Source organism: Pan troglodytes, chromosome 3 (assembly GCF_028858775.2).
Source record: "Pan troglodytes isolate AG18354 chromosome 3, NHGRI_mPanTro3-v2.0_pri, whole genome shotgun sequence".
Taxonomy (NCBI): domain Eukaryota; kingdom Metazoa; phylum Chordata; class Mammalia; order Primates; family Hominidae; genus Pan; species Pan troglodytes.
This window is the reverse complement of record NC_072401.2, coordinates 59,397,683-59,418,580: the sequence shown is the minus strand read 5'-3', so window position 1 is coordinate 59,418,580 and position 20,898 is coordinate 59,397,683. Positions and strand designations below refer to the sequence as shown.

General features: G+C 38.6%; 1 protein-coding gene across 28 annotated transcripts in view; it reads left to right on the top strand.

The window, feature by feature from the left end:
• The window catches only part of RUFY3 (RUN and FYVE domain containing 3), a 103,913-nt gene that overhangs the window by 27,488 nt on the left and 55,527 nt on the right, over positions 1-20,898 (top strand). For 18 of the 28 annotated variants that reach the window (XR_010156579.1, XR_010156576.1, XR_010156578.1 and 15 more), the window contains exon 2: positions 9,407-9,460. The exons of 8 other annotated variants lie outside the window; for them this stretch is intronic. Coding sequence is in view for 12 of the 20 variants with exons in the window: in XM_054683026.2 (XP_054539001.1) it covers positions 9,407-9,460 (54 nt within the window). In the remaining 8 variants the exon portion in view is untranslated. Of the gene's footprint in view, positions 1-2,181; positions 2,378-9,406; positions 9,461-20,898 lie in introns of those variants that run through there. 2 more of the 28 variants (XM_063809586.1, XM_063809587.1) reach the window with 1 other exon arrangement.

The window sequence follows — 20,898 nt, the reverse complement described above, 5'->3', positions numbered from 1 at the left end:
ACCTTTCATGTCCTGAATCACTGGTTAGCATCTGGGACATTTGTTTGAATATGCTAGAAATCATTCCCCAGTTATTTAATTCATGGGATTCCTTATTTCTGAAATTATATAGAAAGTTCTTCAGGGCAAACCTTTTCTTTGGCATTCTTCAGAAGGCCCCATGGTACTGTGTACTATTTATCGTAGATATCCAACAAACTTCTGGTGAACTCAGTGATTCCCTATTACTCCATAAAATCATTTTAAAAGAAAGGATTTGCATGTAACTGTAAAGACACATGCACACGTATGTTTATTGCGGCACTATTCATAGTAGCAAAGACTTGGAACCAACCCAGATATCCGTCAATAATACACTGGATAAAGAAAATGTGGCACATATACACCGTGGAATACTATGCAGCCATAAAACAGGATGTGTTCATGTCCTTTGCAGGGACATGGGTAAAGCTGGAAACCATCATTCTGAGCAAACTATCACAAGGACAAAAAACCAAACACCGCATGTTCTCACTCATAAGTGGGAGTCAAACAATGAGAACACATGGATACAGGGAAGGGAACATCACACACTGGGGACCTGTCGGTGGGTAGGGGGCTGGGGGAGGGATAGCATTAGGAGAAATACCTAATATAAATGACGAGTTGATGGGTGCAGCAAACCAACATGGCACATGTATACCTATGTAACAAACCTGCACGTTTTGCACATGTACTCCGGAACTTAAAGTATTAAAAAAAATAAAAATAAAAAGCCAGGTGCAGTGGTGGGCGCCTGTAATCCCAGCTATGTGGGAGGCCGAGGCAGGAGAATCACTTGAACTCGGGAGGCGGAGGTTGCAGTGAGCCAAGATCGTGCCACTGCACTCTAACCTGGGCAACAGAGTGAGACTCCATTTCAAAAGAAAGAAAGAAAGAGAGAGAGAGAGAGGAGAGAGAGAGAGAGAAAGAAAGAAAGAAAGAAAAATGGATTTTGTCTTCCTCCATTACACACAATTTAATTTATGGTTTCTAATGTTTTCTTTATTTTTAATTGTTTATCTCATATTCTGGACCGACTGTATATTATTTGGAAAATATAAGTTTAGAATAATGTAATAATTTGTTGTTTTAAATATATCCTAATAATACGTAGTATTGATAAAAATATGGGACGACTTGGGGCCTCTGCTAGTGGGAATGTGCATTGGTACATCCTTTATAGAAATCATTTTATCATTGTGAATCAAGGACCTTAAAAAATTAATTCTCAGTAATTGTACCAGACACCTATCCTAAGGAAACAATGAGAGATACAAACAAAAAGTTTATGTATGTACTGTATATTTATCACGGTATTCTGACTTCCTGTAACACACTCTTGAGAGCAACTTAAATAGCGTAAGAGGAAAATTATTCAATAAGTTGTAGAACACCTTACACTAAAAATTATTGTGGAACAATATTTGATGTGTAGGGTAATGTTTGGATATAACTTTAAAAGCTGTCTCTTAAGCTGCATATTTACTATAGTCACAATTTTTTTAAGTGTAGGTATACATAAACACAAGTAAAAGGAAATGTATCAAAAATATAAAAATTGATTATCTCTGGATAGTGGAATTATGGGTGATTTTTATAATATTCTTTATATTTCTTTATATCTCCCAAATATTCTACAAGAGGACATATTACTCTAATAAGAAAACAAATGTTCCTTTTTCAAAGGAAAAATCTTTATGAAAATTAACGGGTGTGCAATCATCCATCCAACAGATATTTGTATTATATATCAGTACCTTCTATGACAGTTTCACACATCTGTGAGTGGGAACATTTGCCTCACAGCAGAGCTACTGCTTTAGATTCAATTTCCATTATAATTTTTTAATATTTCTATTAGGCATTTTATTTTGGGTTTTTTCAAACACAGACCTGTGTTTATTTACTGGCATGCTCTGTTTTCATAGCTGTTTAAATGCTGTTTGCAGTGTATGGGGTGGCCCACAGTGTCTAGATTTAGAAGCATTTACAGCATTTGATTTATTCCTTTCCTAAGTGTTTGGAAAATAAAACCTGAGTCATTGGGATTCTCTTTTTCACAGAATTGTGTTATTGTTCTTTGCTTTCACTGTGGCACACCCCCTTTTGTAATTGGCCCTTGGTGAGATTACAGAAACATTTGTTGCCACCAGTGCAGTCAGCCTTAGATTTACACTGTCAGGTTCTCTGAGCTGTGATTATGTGTTCAGAAGGCAGTCTCAGTGAACTTCTCAAAGTGAGAAGGTTGTAGCTTTTAATACAGTCTCAGAAGCCTATGGGACAAAGTTTTTTGGACAAGGTTCATCCCTTCTTGTTGCTCTGCCCTGAAAATAACCTGGCTAGTCACCCTTTCAAGGTAAGTTTTACCCACTTAGCTTCCAGGATTTTGTAAAATTCTAAATCTGGGTGAGAAATATCAGTAGCTCTGTACTTGTATGCCAGTTCCTATCTAAACCATGAAAGAGGTGCATGCTGCCTCTGAGCTGACCGTAACATACTCTGCATAAAATCAGCTTTTCCTTCCTGTTTCAGGACTACTTTCAGTTTCTTCCTGTCTCTTTGATACTCTTGCACTAGCGTTGGCTTCAGTGCACTGTCATTAACCACAGTGCCTTACAGTATTTTCTTCTATTGGTGAGCCTTTTCTGGACCTTTCGTGGAACAGAGCTTCTACTTGAATCTTTAATTTGTGCCCTTCATAACAGAACTCACATTAACTCTTCTTTGGGTTATCAGCTTCTGACACCCAGGAGTCATTTGTCCTAAACTAATCACTGAAATATGAATCATTTTCCAAAAAGAAATGCTGTGCCAGATAAGATAATTGCCACTCAGTGATAGAGCTCAGAACGGAATTCACGTTGTCAGATTCCCAAGCCTGAGTACCAACCAAGATCTGGTTGGAAAGAGCAAGTGCTGTCGTCTGAGAACATCCACCATATTCTGTACTCTTCAGTAGCTGTTCTGTGTTTTGCTTTTTTGATGGTGCCCCTCCTGAGGGGGAGGTGGAGAGTATATAATTGGGCATGTTTTTTCATTGTGGTTCCTCTAGTCCCCACCAGTCAACTGTGACTACTATGAAGTGCTTTTGAGTACAGGGCTGTAAATACTAAAATCTGTTCCTTTGCAATTTTTGGTATTTGAGCTTTTCCAGAGAACAAATAGAAGGATTTGATGAGCTTAGAAATACATGTGTAGAGGAACAGTGAAAAAGACTTCTTCCCAAATGGCTGCTAAGTAATTATATATTTTTCATCATAATTAAATATTCTCAAAATTGTATGTCAGTGTGTTGAAAATAGTGTTTTCAAAGAAAATATTGGCTGGGCGTGGTGGCTCACACCTGTAATCCCAACATTTTGGGAGGCCGAGGCAGGCGGATTGCTTGAGCTCAGGAGTTCAAGGCCAGCCTGGGCAACATGGCAAAACCCTATATCTACAAAATAAAAATAAAAATTAGCTGGGTGCTGCTGGGCACTGTGGCTCATGTCTGTAATCCCAGCACTTTGAGAGGTCGAGGCGGGTGGATCACCTGAGGTCAGGAGTTCGAGACCAGCCTGGCCAAACTGGTGAAACCCTGTCTCTACTAAAACTACAAAATATTAGCCGGGCATGGTGGCAGATACTTGCAATCTCAGCTACTCAGGAGGCTGAGGCAGGAGAATTGCTTGAATCCAGGAGGTGGAGGTTGCAGTGAGATGAGATCACATCACTGCACTCCAGCCTGGGCAACAAGAGCAAAACTTCATCTCAAAAAAAATTAGCTGGGTGTGGTGGTGCATGCCTGTGGTCCCAGCTACTCAGGAGGCTGACGTGGGAGGATGGGAAGATTACTTGAGCTCAGCAGGTCAAGGCTGCTGTGAGCTGTGATTGCGCCACAGTGCTCCACTGGGTGGCAGAGTTCAGACCCTGTCTCAAAAAAAAAAGAAAAGAAAAGAAAGAAATGTCTTTAGCATTATTATGTACAGATATTTTTAATGAAAACAACTTTAGTTATAGAGGTGATATATTTGCATTGTAAGTCACAAGATACAGAAAAGTATAAAATGCAAAATAATAGAATGCACCTACATTTCAAATACCTAGGGATAACCACTGTTAAGATTTAGTATCAGATTCTCTTTTTCAATGTATACACTTTTTCAGTGTATACACTGAAGGTTCACTTGCAAACTCAAAATTTTATACATGTAAGATCATACCACACCTGTGCTGTGTGACCTGCCTTTTTTCCTCTGCAATATTTTTCCATATGGGTAAATTGAAATTTTTGTCATTTTGTTTAATGTCTTCAGTTATTGGATGTGCTATAATTTCTTTTCTTTTTTTTTTTTTTTTCTGAGACGGAGTTTTGCTCTTATTGTCTAGGCTGGAGTGCAATGGCATGGTCTCAGCTCACTGCAACCTCTGCCTCCCGGGTTCAAGTGATTCTCTTGCCTCAGCCTCCCAAGTAGCTGGGATTACAGGCGCTTTCGACCATGTCCGGCTAATTTTTGTATTTTCAGTAGAGACAGGGTTTCACCATGTTGGCCAGGCTAGTCTCAAACTCCTGACCTCAGGTGATCCACCCACCCTGGCCTCCCAAAGTGCTGGTATTACAGGCGTGAGCCACTGCGCCTGGCCTGGATGTGCCATAATTTCTTTGACTATTTCTTTATTACAGGCATTTAGGTTGTTTCTAAATTTTTCTACCCAAGACAGTTTTAGAAAAATTGTTATGTGTATAACTTGAATATTTAACCAATTTTTAGTTTTTAATTTTTATACACATTGCCAAACTACTTTAAACAATTAAAACAAATTTTGGATAGCATGGTATCATAAACTTTCATATTAGCTACTCATAAAAGCTTGGTGTTGTCTTTCCTGCTGCAGTTGGTTGCGTTTTTCTCATGCTGTATTAACATCTGAAGTTTCCAAAAGATACAGTTGTGGTTTTCAAGACAGTTGGTTCAGCAGCTGAAAACCTCATGATATTACTTTCTCTACTTTTTTTTTTAAGCTAACAGTAGTGTCCTAAGCAAAAGAGAGTTTTTACTGTTAATTGTGCAATGAGAAACTGCATGTTTTTCTAAGATTGCTAGAATTTGCTTTTTGGGATGAAAAAGCTGCATGCCGGGATTTCCTTTTTCTTTCTTATACAGATATAAAACTTAGAGTGTATGTGAGATGTACTACATTTTGTCTGAGAATCCCACAGTGTCCAGTCCTGTGGACAGCAGCTTCCCAGCTAAAGTATTTTAGAGACATTATCTCTGCCAGCATAGCCATTCCAGCATGAGAGCAAAGGGTCTACTGGTCAGGGCTTCCTTTCCTCATCCGCTCACTCCCCATCAGGCTCAGCCCTCCTTAGCGTTCTAGTGTCACCTAGCTGCTCACCTAAGAATCTGTTTTATCTTCACTTATGTCACTAATATTAATTCCTCTTTTTTTTTTTTTTTTTCCGAGATAGGGTCTTGCTCTGTCAACCAGGCTGGAGTGCAGTGGTACCATCTCAGTTCACTGCAATCTCCACCTCCTGGATTCAAGCAATTCTCCTGCCTCAGCCTCCTGAGTAGCTGGGATTGCAGGCACACACCACCACGCCTGGCTAATTTTTGTATTTTTAGTAGAGACAGGGTTACACCATGTTGGCCAGGCTGGTCTCGAACTCCTGACTTCAAGTGATCTGCCTGCTTAGGCTTCCCAAAGTGCTGGGATTACAGACAGGAGCCACCATGCCCAGCCTATTCATTCCTTTTTTTTTTTTTTTGAGATAGGGTTTCACTCTATCACCCAGGCTGGAGTGCAAGTGGTACAATCTCAGCTCACTCCAGCCTCCACCTCCCAGGCTCAAGCAATCCTCCTACCTTGGCCTCCCAAGTAGCTGGGATTAGAGGCATGCACTACCACACCTGGCTATTTGTTTTGTATTTTTGGCAGAGACAGGGTTTCGCCATGTTGTCTAGGCTGGTCGCCGCCTCCTGGACTCAAGCGATCTGCCTGCCTTGGCCTCCCAAAGTGCTGGGATTACAAGCATGAGCTACCACGCCCAGCCTTAATTCCTTGTAAAGCTTATGTCATACTTATTTAGATCTCAAGGGCATTGTCTATGGGTGTTTCATCTTTTTTTTTTTTTTTTTTTTGAGACGGAGTTTTAGTCTGTCACCCAGGCTGGAGTGCAGTGGCACGATCTTGGCTCACTGCAGCCCCCGCCTCCCGGGTTGAAGCAATTATCCTGCCTCAGCCTCTCGAGTAGCTGGGACTACAGGCATGCGCCACCACGCCCGGCTAATTTTTTGTATTTTTGGTAGAGACAGGGTTTCACTGTGTTGGCCAGGATGGTCTTGATCTCCTGACCTCATGATCTGCCCGCCTCGGCCTCCCAAAGTGCTGGGATTACAGGCGTGAGCCGCCGTGCCCAGCCAGATGTTTCATCTTTTTAACTTCCATTGCATTAGTAAAGTCTTTTGCTCACCATAAATGCTCAATAAATTTTATTTTATTTTATTTTTATTATTTATATTATTTGTTTTTATTTTATATTACTTTATTTATTTTTGGGTCTCACTCTGTCACCCAGGCTGGAGTGCCGTGGCATGATCATAGCTTATTGCAGCCTCAAACTCCTGGCCTCAAGTGATCCTCCTGTTTCAGTCTGTCAAGTAGCCTGGTCTCCCTATATTGAGTATAGGAGTATTGAACTCATGGGCTAGGCGATGCGCCCACCTCTGCCTTCCAAAGTGCTGGGATTACAGGCATGAACCACCACACCTAGCCTCAGTAAAATTAAAATGGCTGAAGTGTTGATGACTTAATGTGTTACCTTTTCTAGGGCTATTTGTCTTTTTTTTTTTTTTTTTTTTTTTGCTGATATTTTTGTGGAGAAAGTAGACCTTGGCCCAAATTACTGGTTTATTAGAACAAAACCTCAAAGCATTTATGAAAATTAATATATGACAATTGCTTTGTTACCAAGCTAATAATACTATGGTTAGTTTAATAGCACCTCAGCTGTTAATTTGTCATTTGGTTTATTTAGGTTGACTAATTTTTTTTCCTGTTTTTAATATTTAGCTTAGCTGGCTTTTTAAAATTCCATTCACTCTATTGTCTTTGAATAATTATGGCAAATATAGAGAAATCCAGTTGTAAGTGTAAAGTTGACATTGAGTACCTATGCTTTGCTAAGTACTTCAAATTTATTAGCTTTTATTTTCACAATAGCCTTTCAAGGAGTTATATGTGATGTGTCTGGGTTTGGGGCTTCAGAAAGGTGTTGCCTTAAGAAACCATAATAAAATTCTAAAAATTAACACTAAATCAAAGACACTTGGTCTCAAGGGGACAAAATAACCCCCAGGCCTTGTAAAATCTGTCACTTGGTTGCCTATAGCAATACTGCTAGAGAAAGGCTACCTCAAGAAGAGATTTCACAACCATGGATACATAAACAAAGGCGAAGCATTTTTTAGCCCATTCAAGCACTTCCCTGTAGAAAAGGAGCTTCATTCAGCCAGTTGCCTCATCCAGAGAAAAAAGAAGTACAAGAGGGGCCAGGGTCACCTTCTACCAGACCATGTACTCCAGAACTTAAAGTATAAAAAAAAAAAAGCCGGGTGCAGTGGCGGACGCCTATAATCCCAGCTACTCTGGAGGCTGAGGCAGGATAATTGCTTCAACCCAGGAGGCGGAGGCTGCAGTGAGCTGAGATCGTGCCACTGCACTCCAGCCTGGGTGACAGAGAAAAACTCCGTCTCAAAAAAAAAAAAAAAAAAAAAAAAAAAAAGATGAAACACCCATAGACCTGTTTCAGGTCTAAGAATGAAAAAAAATCAATAGACTAATTATGTAGCTCTGAAAAGATTTAAGCTGGTGGCACTGTAAACATCTACCCTTAAGGTACATAGTGACTCAAAGGACCTTGAGGTATAAAAGAATGGCATGTTACCTATTGTAGTAAAGTCCTGAGCATGCCAAGGTAAAGTGGAGAACAGCTTTACATGGAAAAGACAGACCTTTTACTTTCTGGGGGAGAAAAGTTCTCTTAAATTAATTGCATCACTCTGATACTTAAAACTTTACTCTCTGTTTTAAGAAGAAAACAGAAAATATGTCTGGTTGTAACAGAAAAATGTTCTAGATGGGATATGCCCAAGGAAAAGTCCGAGATCCCTGGTATCCACCACGCATTCCTACCTAGAAATTCACTTTCCAGAGCCTTTTTCTATACAAATCTTGGAGGCTCTTCATATTTTGCTTTACTAAGGTAGGCTTTTATCTTCATAGGTGACAAATAGAGTTTCTAATTAAATACAATACAATAAAGAACAAAATGGGAATATTCCCTCTATTGACTTTTGCAAGGTCACAGCAAGTCTATAAAGTAATAATGTGGATGGTAAGAGTCCATTCTCGTGAATCTGTTAATCCTACATAATATAGATTTGTGGCACATTATATTGTCAAAGGATTGAACCTGAAAATGACTTCTGCAAATATGTCTATATACAATGTATTTCAGCACTAATTTACTATAAAATAATAGTAGCCAACTCACAGTATTTTTTTTTCTGTATGAGACACTTTCCATTTGCTTTACATATATAGACACATAATTCCAAAATTAAAAAAACCTCTGGAAATGAAAAGCATTTTTCACAAATTTGCCTGAACTTATTTGGTGTTACAACATGATGTGAATTTACTTGAGGCTATTTATAGTCTTTATTCTACTTAATCTGAATGTTCATTTCCTGCAGAAATATTAATGTGCTTGATTGTAGGTTACTGCCTCAGATCCTGCTAGTTCTGTATGGTGAATAAACATCTGGCTTTATTGAATTATATGTGATTTATTTTGTGTATCTTCAAAGTAGCCTCCTTTATTTTTGTTTTGGGGAAGGAGAATTGGGGGAGGGGGAGTTGGAAAAAGTATTTGGATTTTTTTTTTTTTAAGAAAAGTCACTAGTTTGCATCATAATATTTGTCCTGAATCTAAAAGAAATATATCGCACATACTTTTCAGTTCCCTGAAGTGATCAAAATAATAGTTGAGTTAGATTAATGTCGCCTACACTTAGAATACAAAGAGCCTTTGATTTTCAATAGAAAAATAAATCTGTGTTGCTTTTTAATAGGATATGCATCTTTGTTTCCCTTTATTTGAAACTTTGAAATTACTAATCTTAGCTTTGAAACATATTTAATAACCATAGTTGCTATCTCTGCTTATTTGGTTGTACTCCCAGCCCTTGTCACTGTTAATCGCTGTGATAAGTAGAAAGAATCCTAGGAACCTCCCTTTCAGTTATCCCTTTGGAAATCTTGTTTTTAATAGCACTTTTCTTTCTGGGCTTGCATGACATTTTATCTTTCTTTTCCTTTCTTTTTGCCGTTTGCAAAGACTCTTGGGAGGATTTGACAGATTTGGTGGAGCAAATGCGCGATGATACAGAAGGTGCGTGCCACACCAACATCTTTCAGCTTTTTCTCCTTGCTTTTTAAAATTTTCTAACCACCTTTTAATTGTTTTCCGTAAGAGGAAATGTCAGCTTTAGGTTTTATTTCACATGGCAATAAGTGGAAATCTTAATGTTTTGGTTCCAAGTAAAATAGTGTCAATGTATGTTTATGTTGCTTTTTAAAGATATTTGCTGAATAACGTGTTTAAAAGGGACATTATTTCAAGATTATATCAAGTTTTTGCCATGGCTGTTTTTTCACTTGTTTGTTGAGAAAGTGTAAATTTTATTACTCATGCAAATATATGTATATATATTTCTGTGAATTTCACAGCAGCCAAAAGCAAACAGATCCCAGGAATCTAGTGGTTGGCCTGGAATGTTGCTCTGATTTGTAGATTTCCATAACATTACACACTTTAAGCTTTGTCATGTCATAGCATTCTTTTCTGGTGTAATTATTTTTTGTTAATTTTTTCTTCTTCATACAAGAGACTGAAACATGGAATGGTGTGATTATCTTTTTTAAGTAGCACATATGTTCTAATGTGGAAAGGTTCCCCAAACCAATCAGTGTTTCTTCTGTATCAAGGCAGCTAACTATAGGGAGCTCAGAGCGATTTACACATTTTATACTAAAAATAGAAAAATTGAGATTTGAATCTACTTTATCATTTTACGTGTTCCCACTTTGCTTTAGCACACACCCCTGACAAACACACATCCACCACTCTGTCCAGACTGACCTTTCTCTGCCCACGTCCTCCTCTCCTACTTTGTTCCTGTGACATCTCATGTATTTATACCCTTCCCCCTCCGCCTGTGCCACCTGTGAACCCTTCAGTCCTTATGGGATTTCCACAATTTACTCTTTGACAGCTTTGGCCCACATTGTTTTCTCCATTCACTTGCTGCTGCAGAACTTGGAGCTTAAGGAAGGCTTTTTACTTATTCTCTAATTCTTGTGTGTTTATCAACCTAGTTAAAGGGTAAACTCCTTGAGAACAGAGATTGTCTTAAACTTCTTGGTATCCTTAATCAGACCTGGGACGAGTACTGCCCTCAGTAGATCTGGTCATTACCAAACAAAATCAAGGCAGCTTTACCCTCTCTGTTGATGCCCAGGAGTATCTTCTGTTTCAGCCCTTGCCTTTGAATGTGTGAATTCTGAAATCCTGAGTGTCATCTCTTTTCCTTTGGTCAAACTATTTTTATGCCATCTTTGATTCTGCTTTTAATATAACTGATTACATATAGTTCAGTGAAAGAACAAATCAGTATTGTCTAGTTGATTGACAGTTCACAGACAAGAAAAAAGAGAAGGATGTTGATTCATTTAGTGTGTAATGTTTACTATTGTGTTAGCTGCTATTATTATTATTATTATATTTATTTATTTATTTTGAAATGGAATCTCACTGCATCGTCCAGGCTGCGGTGCAGTGGAGCGATCTCATCTCACTGCAACTTCTGCCTCCTGGGGTTCAAGCAATTCTCCTGCCTCAGCTTCCCAAGTAGCTGGGATTATAGGTGCATACCACCATCCCTGGCTAATTTTTTTGTGTTTTTAGTAGAGACGGGGTTTCAACATGTTGGCCAGGCTGGTCTCGAACTCCTGACCTCAAGTGATCCACCTGCCTCAGCCTCTCAAAGTGCTGGGATTACAAGTGTGAACCACTGTGCCTGGCCTATTATCATTATTATTATTATTAATTATTGGCTAGGCACCACCAGGTTTAAGGCTTTAATTCCTTTGATAGACTAGATATTAAAGGAAAATGCTACATAAAGTTTATCCCCTTCTTAAGAACTTTACCATGACTCATCACAGGCAAGATTCTATTTCTTTAATACAAAGTATTAATAATGCAAGAGTCAAGCTTACTGTGAGAGTCAGACTCCTTTTTTTTAATTTTGTTTTTGCTGGGATTTTTGTCGATGGTTATTATAGGTGAACTCCAAAAGGGAGAGAAGATGAACTTTAACAATATAGTACAGAAAATGTTGATTATGTCAGTACCTTCATGATCTTAATAGATTTCCAGTCAAGTGATATATGGTAATGTTGATCAAGATCCGCTTTACAGAAAAGTCTTTCTGAAAAGTAGTTTAAAAAAAAAATGAGAATGGGGAGAGGGAGATGGCTTCACTTTAACTCTTTTGATAATTTCATTCTGCTTGATATCCTTCTCTGCTTTTCTTGCCTCATGGTCTCAATAACAGTTATGTAAAATTCCAGCATTTCATACAACTGTATTACGTAACTTGGAGATGTTATAAATAAGTGCTAGTACTAAGAAGAAATAAGTTATAGAGTATTACCTGCACATAACACACAATAGCAATTCAGGGTCTGGGAAGAATCCTCATTTCAGACTCAGAAAAAGCTGATGATATATGCAGGCTCAGATCTTTTCTGGAGACCTTCAACTGCTAAGCTGTTTTCAATGCTGTTTCTCATCTGTTATTGCAGATGGGCCATAACAGTTGGCTTTTTTAAAATTTTATTTTATTTTATTTTATTTTTTTGAGACGAGGTATCACTCTGTTGCCCAGGCTGGAGTGCAGTGGCATGATCATAGCTTCCTGCAGCCTCGAACTCCCAGGCTCCTTCCTCAGCCTCCTGAGTAGCTGGGACTACAGGCATGTGCCATCACACCTGGCTAATTTTTATTTATGTATGTATGTATGTATGTATGTATGTATGTATGTATGTATGTAGAGACAGGGTCTCACTTTGTTGCCCAGGCTGGTCTCAAACTCCTAGGCTCAAACGATCCTCCCACTTCAGCCTCCCAACGCACTAGGATTGCAGGCTTGAGCCACCGAACCCGGCTATAGTTTGCTTTTTAATAGATAGAGTGTTAACACTGGCTTCTGGCCTCCTAAAAATTTTTAAAATAACAGACTCTAGTGGTTGCAGATTTGAACTGGTAGTTGTTTTTGTTTTTTGTTTCAGTTCTGTCACAATTGAAGCTTCTTATTTTGAATTTTTTTTTTTTTTTTTTTTTTTTTTTTTTTTGAGATGGAGTTTCACTCTTGTTGCCCAGGCTGGAGTGCAATGGTATGATATCAGCTCACTGCAACCTCCACCTCCCAGATTGAAGCAATTCTCCTGCCTCAGCCTCCTGAGTAGCTGGGACTACAGGCACATGCCACCATATCTGGCTAAGTTTTGCATTTTTAGTAGAGACAGGGTCTCACCATGTTGGCTAGGCTGGTCTCGATCTCCTGGCCTCAGGTGATGCGCCCGCCTCAGGCTCCCAAAGTGCTGGGATTACAGACATGAGCCACTGTGCCCAGCCCTTTTGAATTTTTTTAGAAGACGGGAGTCTTGCTGTGTTGCCCAGGCTGGAGTGCTGTGGTGCAATCTCGGCTCACTGCAACCTCTGCTAGTGATTCTTCTTGCCTCAGCCTCCTGAGTAGCTGGGACTACAGGTGCACACCACCATGCCTAGCTAATTTTTGCATTTTTTAGTAGAGATGGAGTTTCACCATGTTTGCCAGGATGGTCTCAATCTCCTGACCTCGTGGTCCACCCGCCTTGGCCTCCCAAAGTGCTGGGATTACAAGTGTGAGCCACCGCGCCCGGCCTGAACTATTTTTTACAGTGATGATTAGTTTCATATTCTGTGTGTTTGTAACTTATATCTACTAGAATATGAAGTGTCTTCTTAGGGTACAATTGTATGATGTACAACACCTATTATATTGCATCTCCTTTCCTTATATGCTAGTAATTTGTGTCTAAAATGTTTTGAAACTCACTAGGGAAATTATGAACATTAAATTAAATAATGAAAGGCACATAGCTTATTACCTTTAGTTTTTCAATAAATATCGGATTTCTGTCTGTACTCATTACAAGCCTTTTGAACAGATTTTGTAAATTTGCAGTGGCCCAGATTACTGCCCGTCTCTCTGAGGATTAAAATGGTCAGGACAGTACTTGAATTTAGGCAATAATATACCTGTGTAAAATATTACCTACCAAAATTGCATACTGGTTCCTTGGCATTTGGGGGCAGAGGGTGTTAAGACTTGATGCATGTTGAAAAACAGAAGAAACATATCTTAAGAGATTTTATTAGCTTCTAGCACTGTGCCACATCATCATTCAATAAGCTTATTAAGTTAAATAAAATTGTTATAATGGCTTAGAGTAGTGGTTCACTTCTATAATCCCAGTACTTTGCGGGGCCGAGGCAGGCAGATTACTTGAGGTCAGGAGTTCAAGACCAGCCTGGCCAACATGACAAAACCCGTCTCTACTAAAAATACAAAAAATTGCTGAGGCGAGGAATTGCTTGAAACTGGGAGGCAGAGGTTGCGGTGAGCTGAGATCACGCCACTGCACTCCAGCCTGGGCGATAGAGTGAGTCTCCCTCTCAAAACACAACAACAAAAAAATTGGCGGGGCGTGGTGGCTCACGCCTGTAATCCTAGCACTTTGGGATGCCAAGGTGGGTGGATCACTTGATGCCAGGAGTTCAAGGCCAGCCTGGGCAACATGGTGAAACCCTGTCTCTACTAAAAATACAAAAAGTTAGCCAGGCATGGTGGCAGGTGCCTGTAATCCCAGTTCCTGGGAGCCTGAGGCACGAGAATCACTTGAGCCTGGGAGGCGGAGGTTGCAGTGAGTCAAGATCATGCCACTGCACTCAAGCCTGGTTGACAGAGCAAGACTCCTTAAAAAAAAAAAAAAAAAATTAGCCAGGCATGGTGGCGGGTGCCTGTAGTCCCAGCTACTCAGAAGGCTGAGGCAAGAAAATCACTTGAAGCTGTGAGTTGGAGGTTGCAGTGAGCCGAGATTGCACCATTGCACTCCAGCCTGGGTGACTGAGCAAGACTGTCTCAAAAAAAAAAAAAAAAAAATTTATGTATATGGAAGACCATAATAATTGCAGTAGCTAACAACTTTTTTCCTTAGTATATTCCAAGCACTTCTAAATGGTTACGTATAAGAACTTGTTTACTCTTCAGAACCCTGTCACCATTTTATAGATAAGGAAAGTGACACATACAGAGGTTAAGAAAGTTTCCCAGCAAAATACTACTCAGTTGTAAAAAGGAAGAGACCACTGATACATGCAACAACCTGAATGATTCTTCGGAGAATTATGCTGAATAACAAAAAGTCAATTTGAATGGTTGCATACTATATGATTCTATTTACATAACATTCTTGAAGTGATGAAAGTATAGAAATGAAGAACAGATTAGTGGTTGGCATGGGTTGAGGATGGAGTAGGGGCAAGGAGAGATGTGGGCATGGCTATAAAACGTCAATATGGGGGATCCTTGTCGTGACGGAAATGTTCAGTGTCTTGACTGTAATTTAACATCAGTATACTGGTTGTGATAATGTACTACAGTTTTGCAAGATACCCTTGGGAGAACTAGGTTAAAAGTACATGGTATCTCTCGATATTATTTCTTACAATTTCATGTGATTCCTCAATTATCTCAAAACAGAAAATGCAACAAGAGAAAAAACTTTTCCCAAGGTCACACAGCTAGGGAAGAGTTTGAATAGAGTTCAAACTCCCACAGACCAGCTTTAGAGCTTGTGCTGTTAACCACTACACCAAAATTCTTTAAACTTATTTGACACAAGAACAACTGTAAAAATACATCTTCATCAGAACTCAGTACACACATCATTTATTTGTATGTATCTTAAAACAAAAGTTTCATGAAACAATACATAGCCTCACTATATAGGACATTAAATTGATTTTGTGACCCACTAAAGGGTTGTGACCTTTGTTTGAAAGACACTCCAGTATCCTGTGCTGCCTCTCTGGTATATACATCCATTTGTATGGTAGCCACTGTCTAGGTGTGTGCAAAAAAAAAAAAACACAAATTCCTGAAAGGACTGTTTTGGCTCTGTTTCCAGCCTGTAATTGTGGGCATACTTTAAAGGCTGGGCTAGTAACCTTGCATCCTTCTATTTCTCTTTAAAGCATCTCCTTGTGAAAGCATCTTTTCTCATAACTGCTATTATTGTCCTATGCTGATGACTCTCTAAGTCCACACTTCCATTTGCATTTACAACTAGGTGATCAAAAATATCTTGAAAGCTGGGCATGGTGGTTGCATTCCTGGAGACCCATCTATTCAGGAGGCTGAGGTGGGAGGATTGCTTGAGCCCATGAGTCCAAGTCCAGCCTGGGCAACATAGTGAGACCTTGTCTTTAAAAATAATATGTTGAGAATCCTTCCACATAAATATCCTTTATGATATCCAAAACCAAGTTTATTTTGCCCTTTATCTCCATAACAGTTACTCAACTTTTTCATTTCCCTTTATAGCACACTCTTCCAGTCTCTCAGGGCAAAAATGTTGGTGTTATTCTTGACCCCTTCATTTCCTTTATCTTTTCTATGACTATCTAAACTTGAATCACTACAGTTCTTCGTGGCAGACCATTTTGATTCTCTTCCCTCAAATTCATTTTGCATAATCTTCTCAGATTAGTCATCTCCAAACAAAATTTTAGGCACGCTGATTCTCTGCTCAAAACTACAGTGGTTCCCATTGCTTCCTCCATTAATATCCAAGTCTAGTTTCAGAGACCTCTTTATCTGACTCTACCCTACCTGTGTTTTCCAGTTCTCCCCAGTAAGAACTCCCTCTTCCACTCTTATTTTCTCCACCTGACTTCACACACCCATTCCAACCACTTGGAATACCGTCCTTCATGTGTTCTGTGATACCACAACATTTAGGATTTACCTCAAGTACTGCAGTATATTGAGATTTATCACGCTTTTATTCATATTACTTTTGGTGTTATCTCATTTGAAGTACAAATGTACAATATTCCAGGGAGTTAAACTAAGGACAGTGGTTATTCCTGGTTTTTGTCAGGTCTGAGGTTTACCTGCTTTAACAAATTAATAAAGCCTCTTACTGTTTCTTGGATGCTGGCAAAAGACACAAGACTCCTAGGTCAGAGATAAAGGACTTTATTACTCATGACAGTGCAAGCAGCCTGAGCATCTGCATATCTGTGCCAGTTCTTCTTGGACCAGAGTCCCATGGGGTGACACTGGATGGCTCAGTGACATGCTTCACACGTGGTAGGTTTGTGTTGCAGATGAAGAAGGCCAAGTTGGGAGAACCCATTGTTTTTATAGGAAGCAGTAGGAAAGCTTCGTCTCTCATTATCAGGTTCATAAATGGCCCAGGAAAGAGTGGTCAGGGCCTTATAGTCTTGACATAACCCAGTAAAGAAATGTAGGTGCCCAAGAGGTCCAAGGAGGATTGTCTTCCCCAACATTTTACAGATGACACAGAAGAATGAGGATTTCCCCCAACATCACTCAGGGAATATGAGAGAGACAGACCTAACCCTTCTAGATCATAGATCTAACTGCGATTGCCCTCTCACATCCATTTACATTGTTTTTCTTTTCTTTTCTTTTCTTTTTTTTATACCTAGGTAAAGCCCAAAACATTTAAATTATTTCTATGCAATAAATTGAGCAAACCAAGGAATTCTTGGGTTGTATTTACCACCTAAATTTCTTATGTTGTATCAAAACAACGAAGGTTTGTCCTAACTTCTAAATGTTTCCAGAAATCTTCTAGGTATTCTTCTGCAGCATGGAATTCTCAGGTAAAGGTAACTGAAGAAGTCTGGGAAACTTTCCAAAACTAACATTGATTATATTATGATATGGGAGCCCAATGAAGAAGAAATCAGTGTGTTTCCTAGGGAACTCTTGTGCAAGCTAATACATTTTTTTTTAAATCTATTAAAGATTAGAGAAATGTATACCTAACCAAGAATGAGTAAGAGTATATGAAAATAATGGTTTTGGTTAAGTAAGCTGACTCATTTCAATGCTAAAGCCCATCAAAAGGGTTTTTTTTTTTTTTTTTTTTTTTTGGTTATATACGGAGGTAGAAGAAACTACACTAGTTTCTTCTTACCTTCTTACAGGAGGCCAGCAGCTAAACCTTGACCTGGAGTAAGAGAAAGCAGGATTACTTTTTTCTTGTCTTGTCTTTTTTTTTTTTTTTGAGACAGGATCTCACTCTGTTGCCCAGGCTAGAAGGTGGTGGCACAGCTCACTGCAGCTTACACTTTCCAGGCTCAAGCCATCCTCCCACCTCAGCCTCCCAAGGAGCTGGGACCACAGGTTTGCACCACCACACCCAGCTAATTTTTTGTGTGTTTTTTATGGAGAGGGGGTCTCACCTTGTTGCCCAGCCTGGTCTTGACTCCTGAGGTCAAGCTATCCATCTGCCAGCCTCAGCCTCCCAAAGTGCTGGGATTACAGGTGTGAGCCACTGTGCCCAGCCAGAATTTTACTTTTACTTTAAATTTTTTACTTTTAATTATGAAACTTTTTTTTTTTTTTAAAGAGACAGGGTCTCAACCCTGTTGCCCAGGCCAGAGTACAGTAGCATGATCATAGCTCTCGTAGCTCTCTGTAGCTTTGAACTCTTGGTTCAAGTGACCTTCCTGCCTTACCTCAGCCCCGAGTAGCTAGGGCTATGGGTGTGTACCACCAAGTCCAGCTTAATTATACAACTTTTTATAGTACGTAAAAAGAATAGCTTAATGAACTTAAATATCTCCATCACCAGCTTCAGTAATTATTGCCAATCTTATTTAATCTAATACCTCCATTTTTGTTTCTGGAGCATTTTAAAGCAAACTCCAAACATTACATCTCAGCACCTGTAAATCCTTCAGTGTCAGAGCTAACAAAATTAACAACAAAGTCTTATAGTGTCTCAGCCCATTTTCAAAGTCTGTTGATTGTCTCAAATATGTCTTTTTATAGTTGGTTTATATGAATCAAGAAACATACAAGATATATATTATTATTATGTCTAAAAACTTTAGTGGTTTTTTTCTAATAATAGCCTTATTGAGGTACAATTCACATACCATAAGGGTCACCACTTTAAAGTGTACAATTCAGTGGTGGTTAGTATAGTCACAAAGCTGTGCATCCATCACCACTCTCTAATCGAAGCATATTTTCATCACCTTTTCTAAAAAGAAACTCTGTACCCATTAATAACCACTCTCTATTCTTCCTCCTCCCAGCCGCTGGCAACCACTAGTCTATTTTCTGTCTCTGCAGATTTTTTTTGAGGGGCTTCTTCAAGTATTTACATATGTCTCTCTCCATAGATTTGCCTATTCTGGGCATTTTATATAAACAAAAATAAAATATGTGGTCTTTTGTGTCAGGCTTCTTTCACTTAGTATATGTTTTCAAGGGTTATCCATGTTGTAGCATGTATCGTAACTTCATTTCTTTTTATGGATTAATAATATTGTATGGGCATATCATATTTTGTCTATTTATTGGTTGGTGGACATTTGGCTTGTTTCACTTTGGGGCAAATTATGAATAATACTGTGAACATTAATGCATACATTTTGTGTGGATATATTTTTAAAATAATTTCAGCTCTTGTTTTAGATTCAGGGGCTACATGCGCAGGTTTGTTACATGGGTATACTGTGTGATGCTGAGATTTGGGGTATGATGGATCCTGTCACCCAGGTAGTGAGCATAGTACCCAACAGTTAGTTTTTCTGCTTCCCTCCCACCACCTCTAGTAGTCTTCAGTGTCTATTGTTGGCATTTTTATGATGTGTGGACATGTTTTCATATTGAAAATGTTGAATTGCTGGGTCAAATAACTCATATGTTTAATTTTTTGGAGAATTGCCAGACTGCCAAAGCAGCTGAACCATTTTACACTCCTACAAGCAAGGCACAAAAGTTTCCAGTTTTCCACATTCTTGCTAATACCATTTGCTTCAATGAATAATTATTATTGTTATCCTAGTGAGTGTGAAAAGGTATCTCATCTTGATTTGTATTTCTCTAATTAGCATCTTTTCATATGCTTTCTGGCCATTTGTCTATCTTCTCTGCAGAAATGTATATTTCAAGCCTTTGCCCATTCTTTTTTACTAGGATTATTTCTCTTCTGTTGTTAAATCATAATAATTATTTATACATTCTGGATATTGGATCTGATTTGCAAATATTTTCTGCCATTCTGTGGGTTGTCTTTTCACTTTCTTGATGATGTCGTTTGAAACACAAATGTTTTTATTTTTGATGAAGTCCACCTTACCTATTTTTTCTTTTGTTGCTAAACCATTGCCTAGCCTATGGTTATAAAATATTTAGACCTGTGTTTCCTTCTAAGAGTTTTATAGTTTTAGCTCTTACACTTTGGTCTCAGATCTATTTTGAGCTTTTTAAAAAATTATTTTGCATTTGGATATCCAATTATCCTACCACCATTTGTTGCAAATAATAATTTTTGTAATTTTAGTAGAGATGGGGTTTCACCATGTTGGCCAGGCTGGTCTTGAACTCCTGACCTCAAGTGATCCACCCACTTAGGTCTCCCAAAGTGCTGGGATTACAGACGTGAGATACCGCGCCCAGCCTGATCTTTTAAAATTTCTTGCAGCAAAGTTTTATAGTTTTCCATGTACAAGTCTTGTACTTCTTTTGTTAAGTTTATTGGTAAATATTTTTCTGGTGCTATTGTAAATGGAATTGTTTTTAAATTTCTTGTTCGAATTGTTTGTTGCTAATGTATACAAATATAATTAATTTTTGTGTATTGATCTTGTACCTTACAACCTTGCCAAACTCATTTTATTTACATACTTTGTGTGTGTGTGTGTGGATTCCTTAGGATTTTTTATATACAAGATCATGTCATCTGCAAATATAGTTTTACTTCTTCCTTTTCAAACTGGATGCCTTTCATTTCCTTTTCTTGCCTACTTGTCCTAGCAAGACCCGCCTATACAATTTGGTTAGAAGTAGCAAAAGTGGGCATCCTTGTCTTGTTCCTGATCTTTGAGAAAGCCTTCAGTCTTTTGCCATCAAGTTTGTTAGCTGTGAGTTTTTTGTAGATGCCCTTTGTCAAGCTAAGGAAGTTCTTTCTCTTCCTAGTTTGTTGAATGTTTTTATCATTAATGGATATTGGAACTTGTCGAGTACTTTGTCTACTTCTAATGAAATGACCATGTGATGTCTTTCTTTACTCTGTTAATTTGGTGTATTACACTGATTGAGTTTTGTGTGTTGGACCGACCTTGCATTCTGTGATTAATCCCACTTGGTCCAGTTATATAATCCTTTTTATATGTTTCTGGATTTGGTTTACCAGTATTTTGTTAAGGATTTTTGTGTCTGTATTCATAAGGAGTATTGATCTATAGTTTTCTTATGATATCTTTATCTGATTTGGTCTCAAGATAATATTACTGTCATAGAATGAGTTCGGAAGTTCTCTCTTCTAATTTTTGGAATAGTCTGTCAAGGATTGGTGTCAATTCCTTAAATGATTGGTAGATTTTAACAACGAGACTATCTGGTCCTGGCCTCCTCTGTGTGCTATTTTTTTATTATTATTACTAATTCA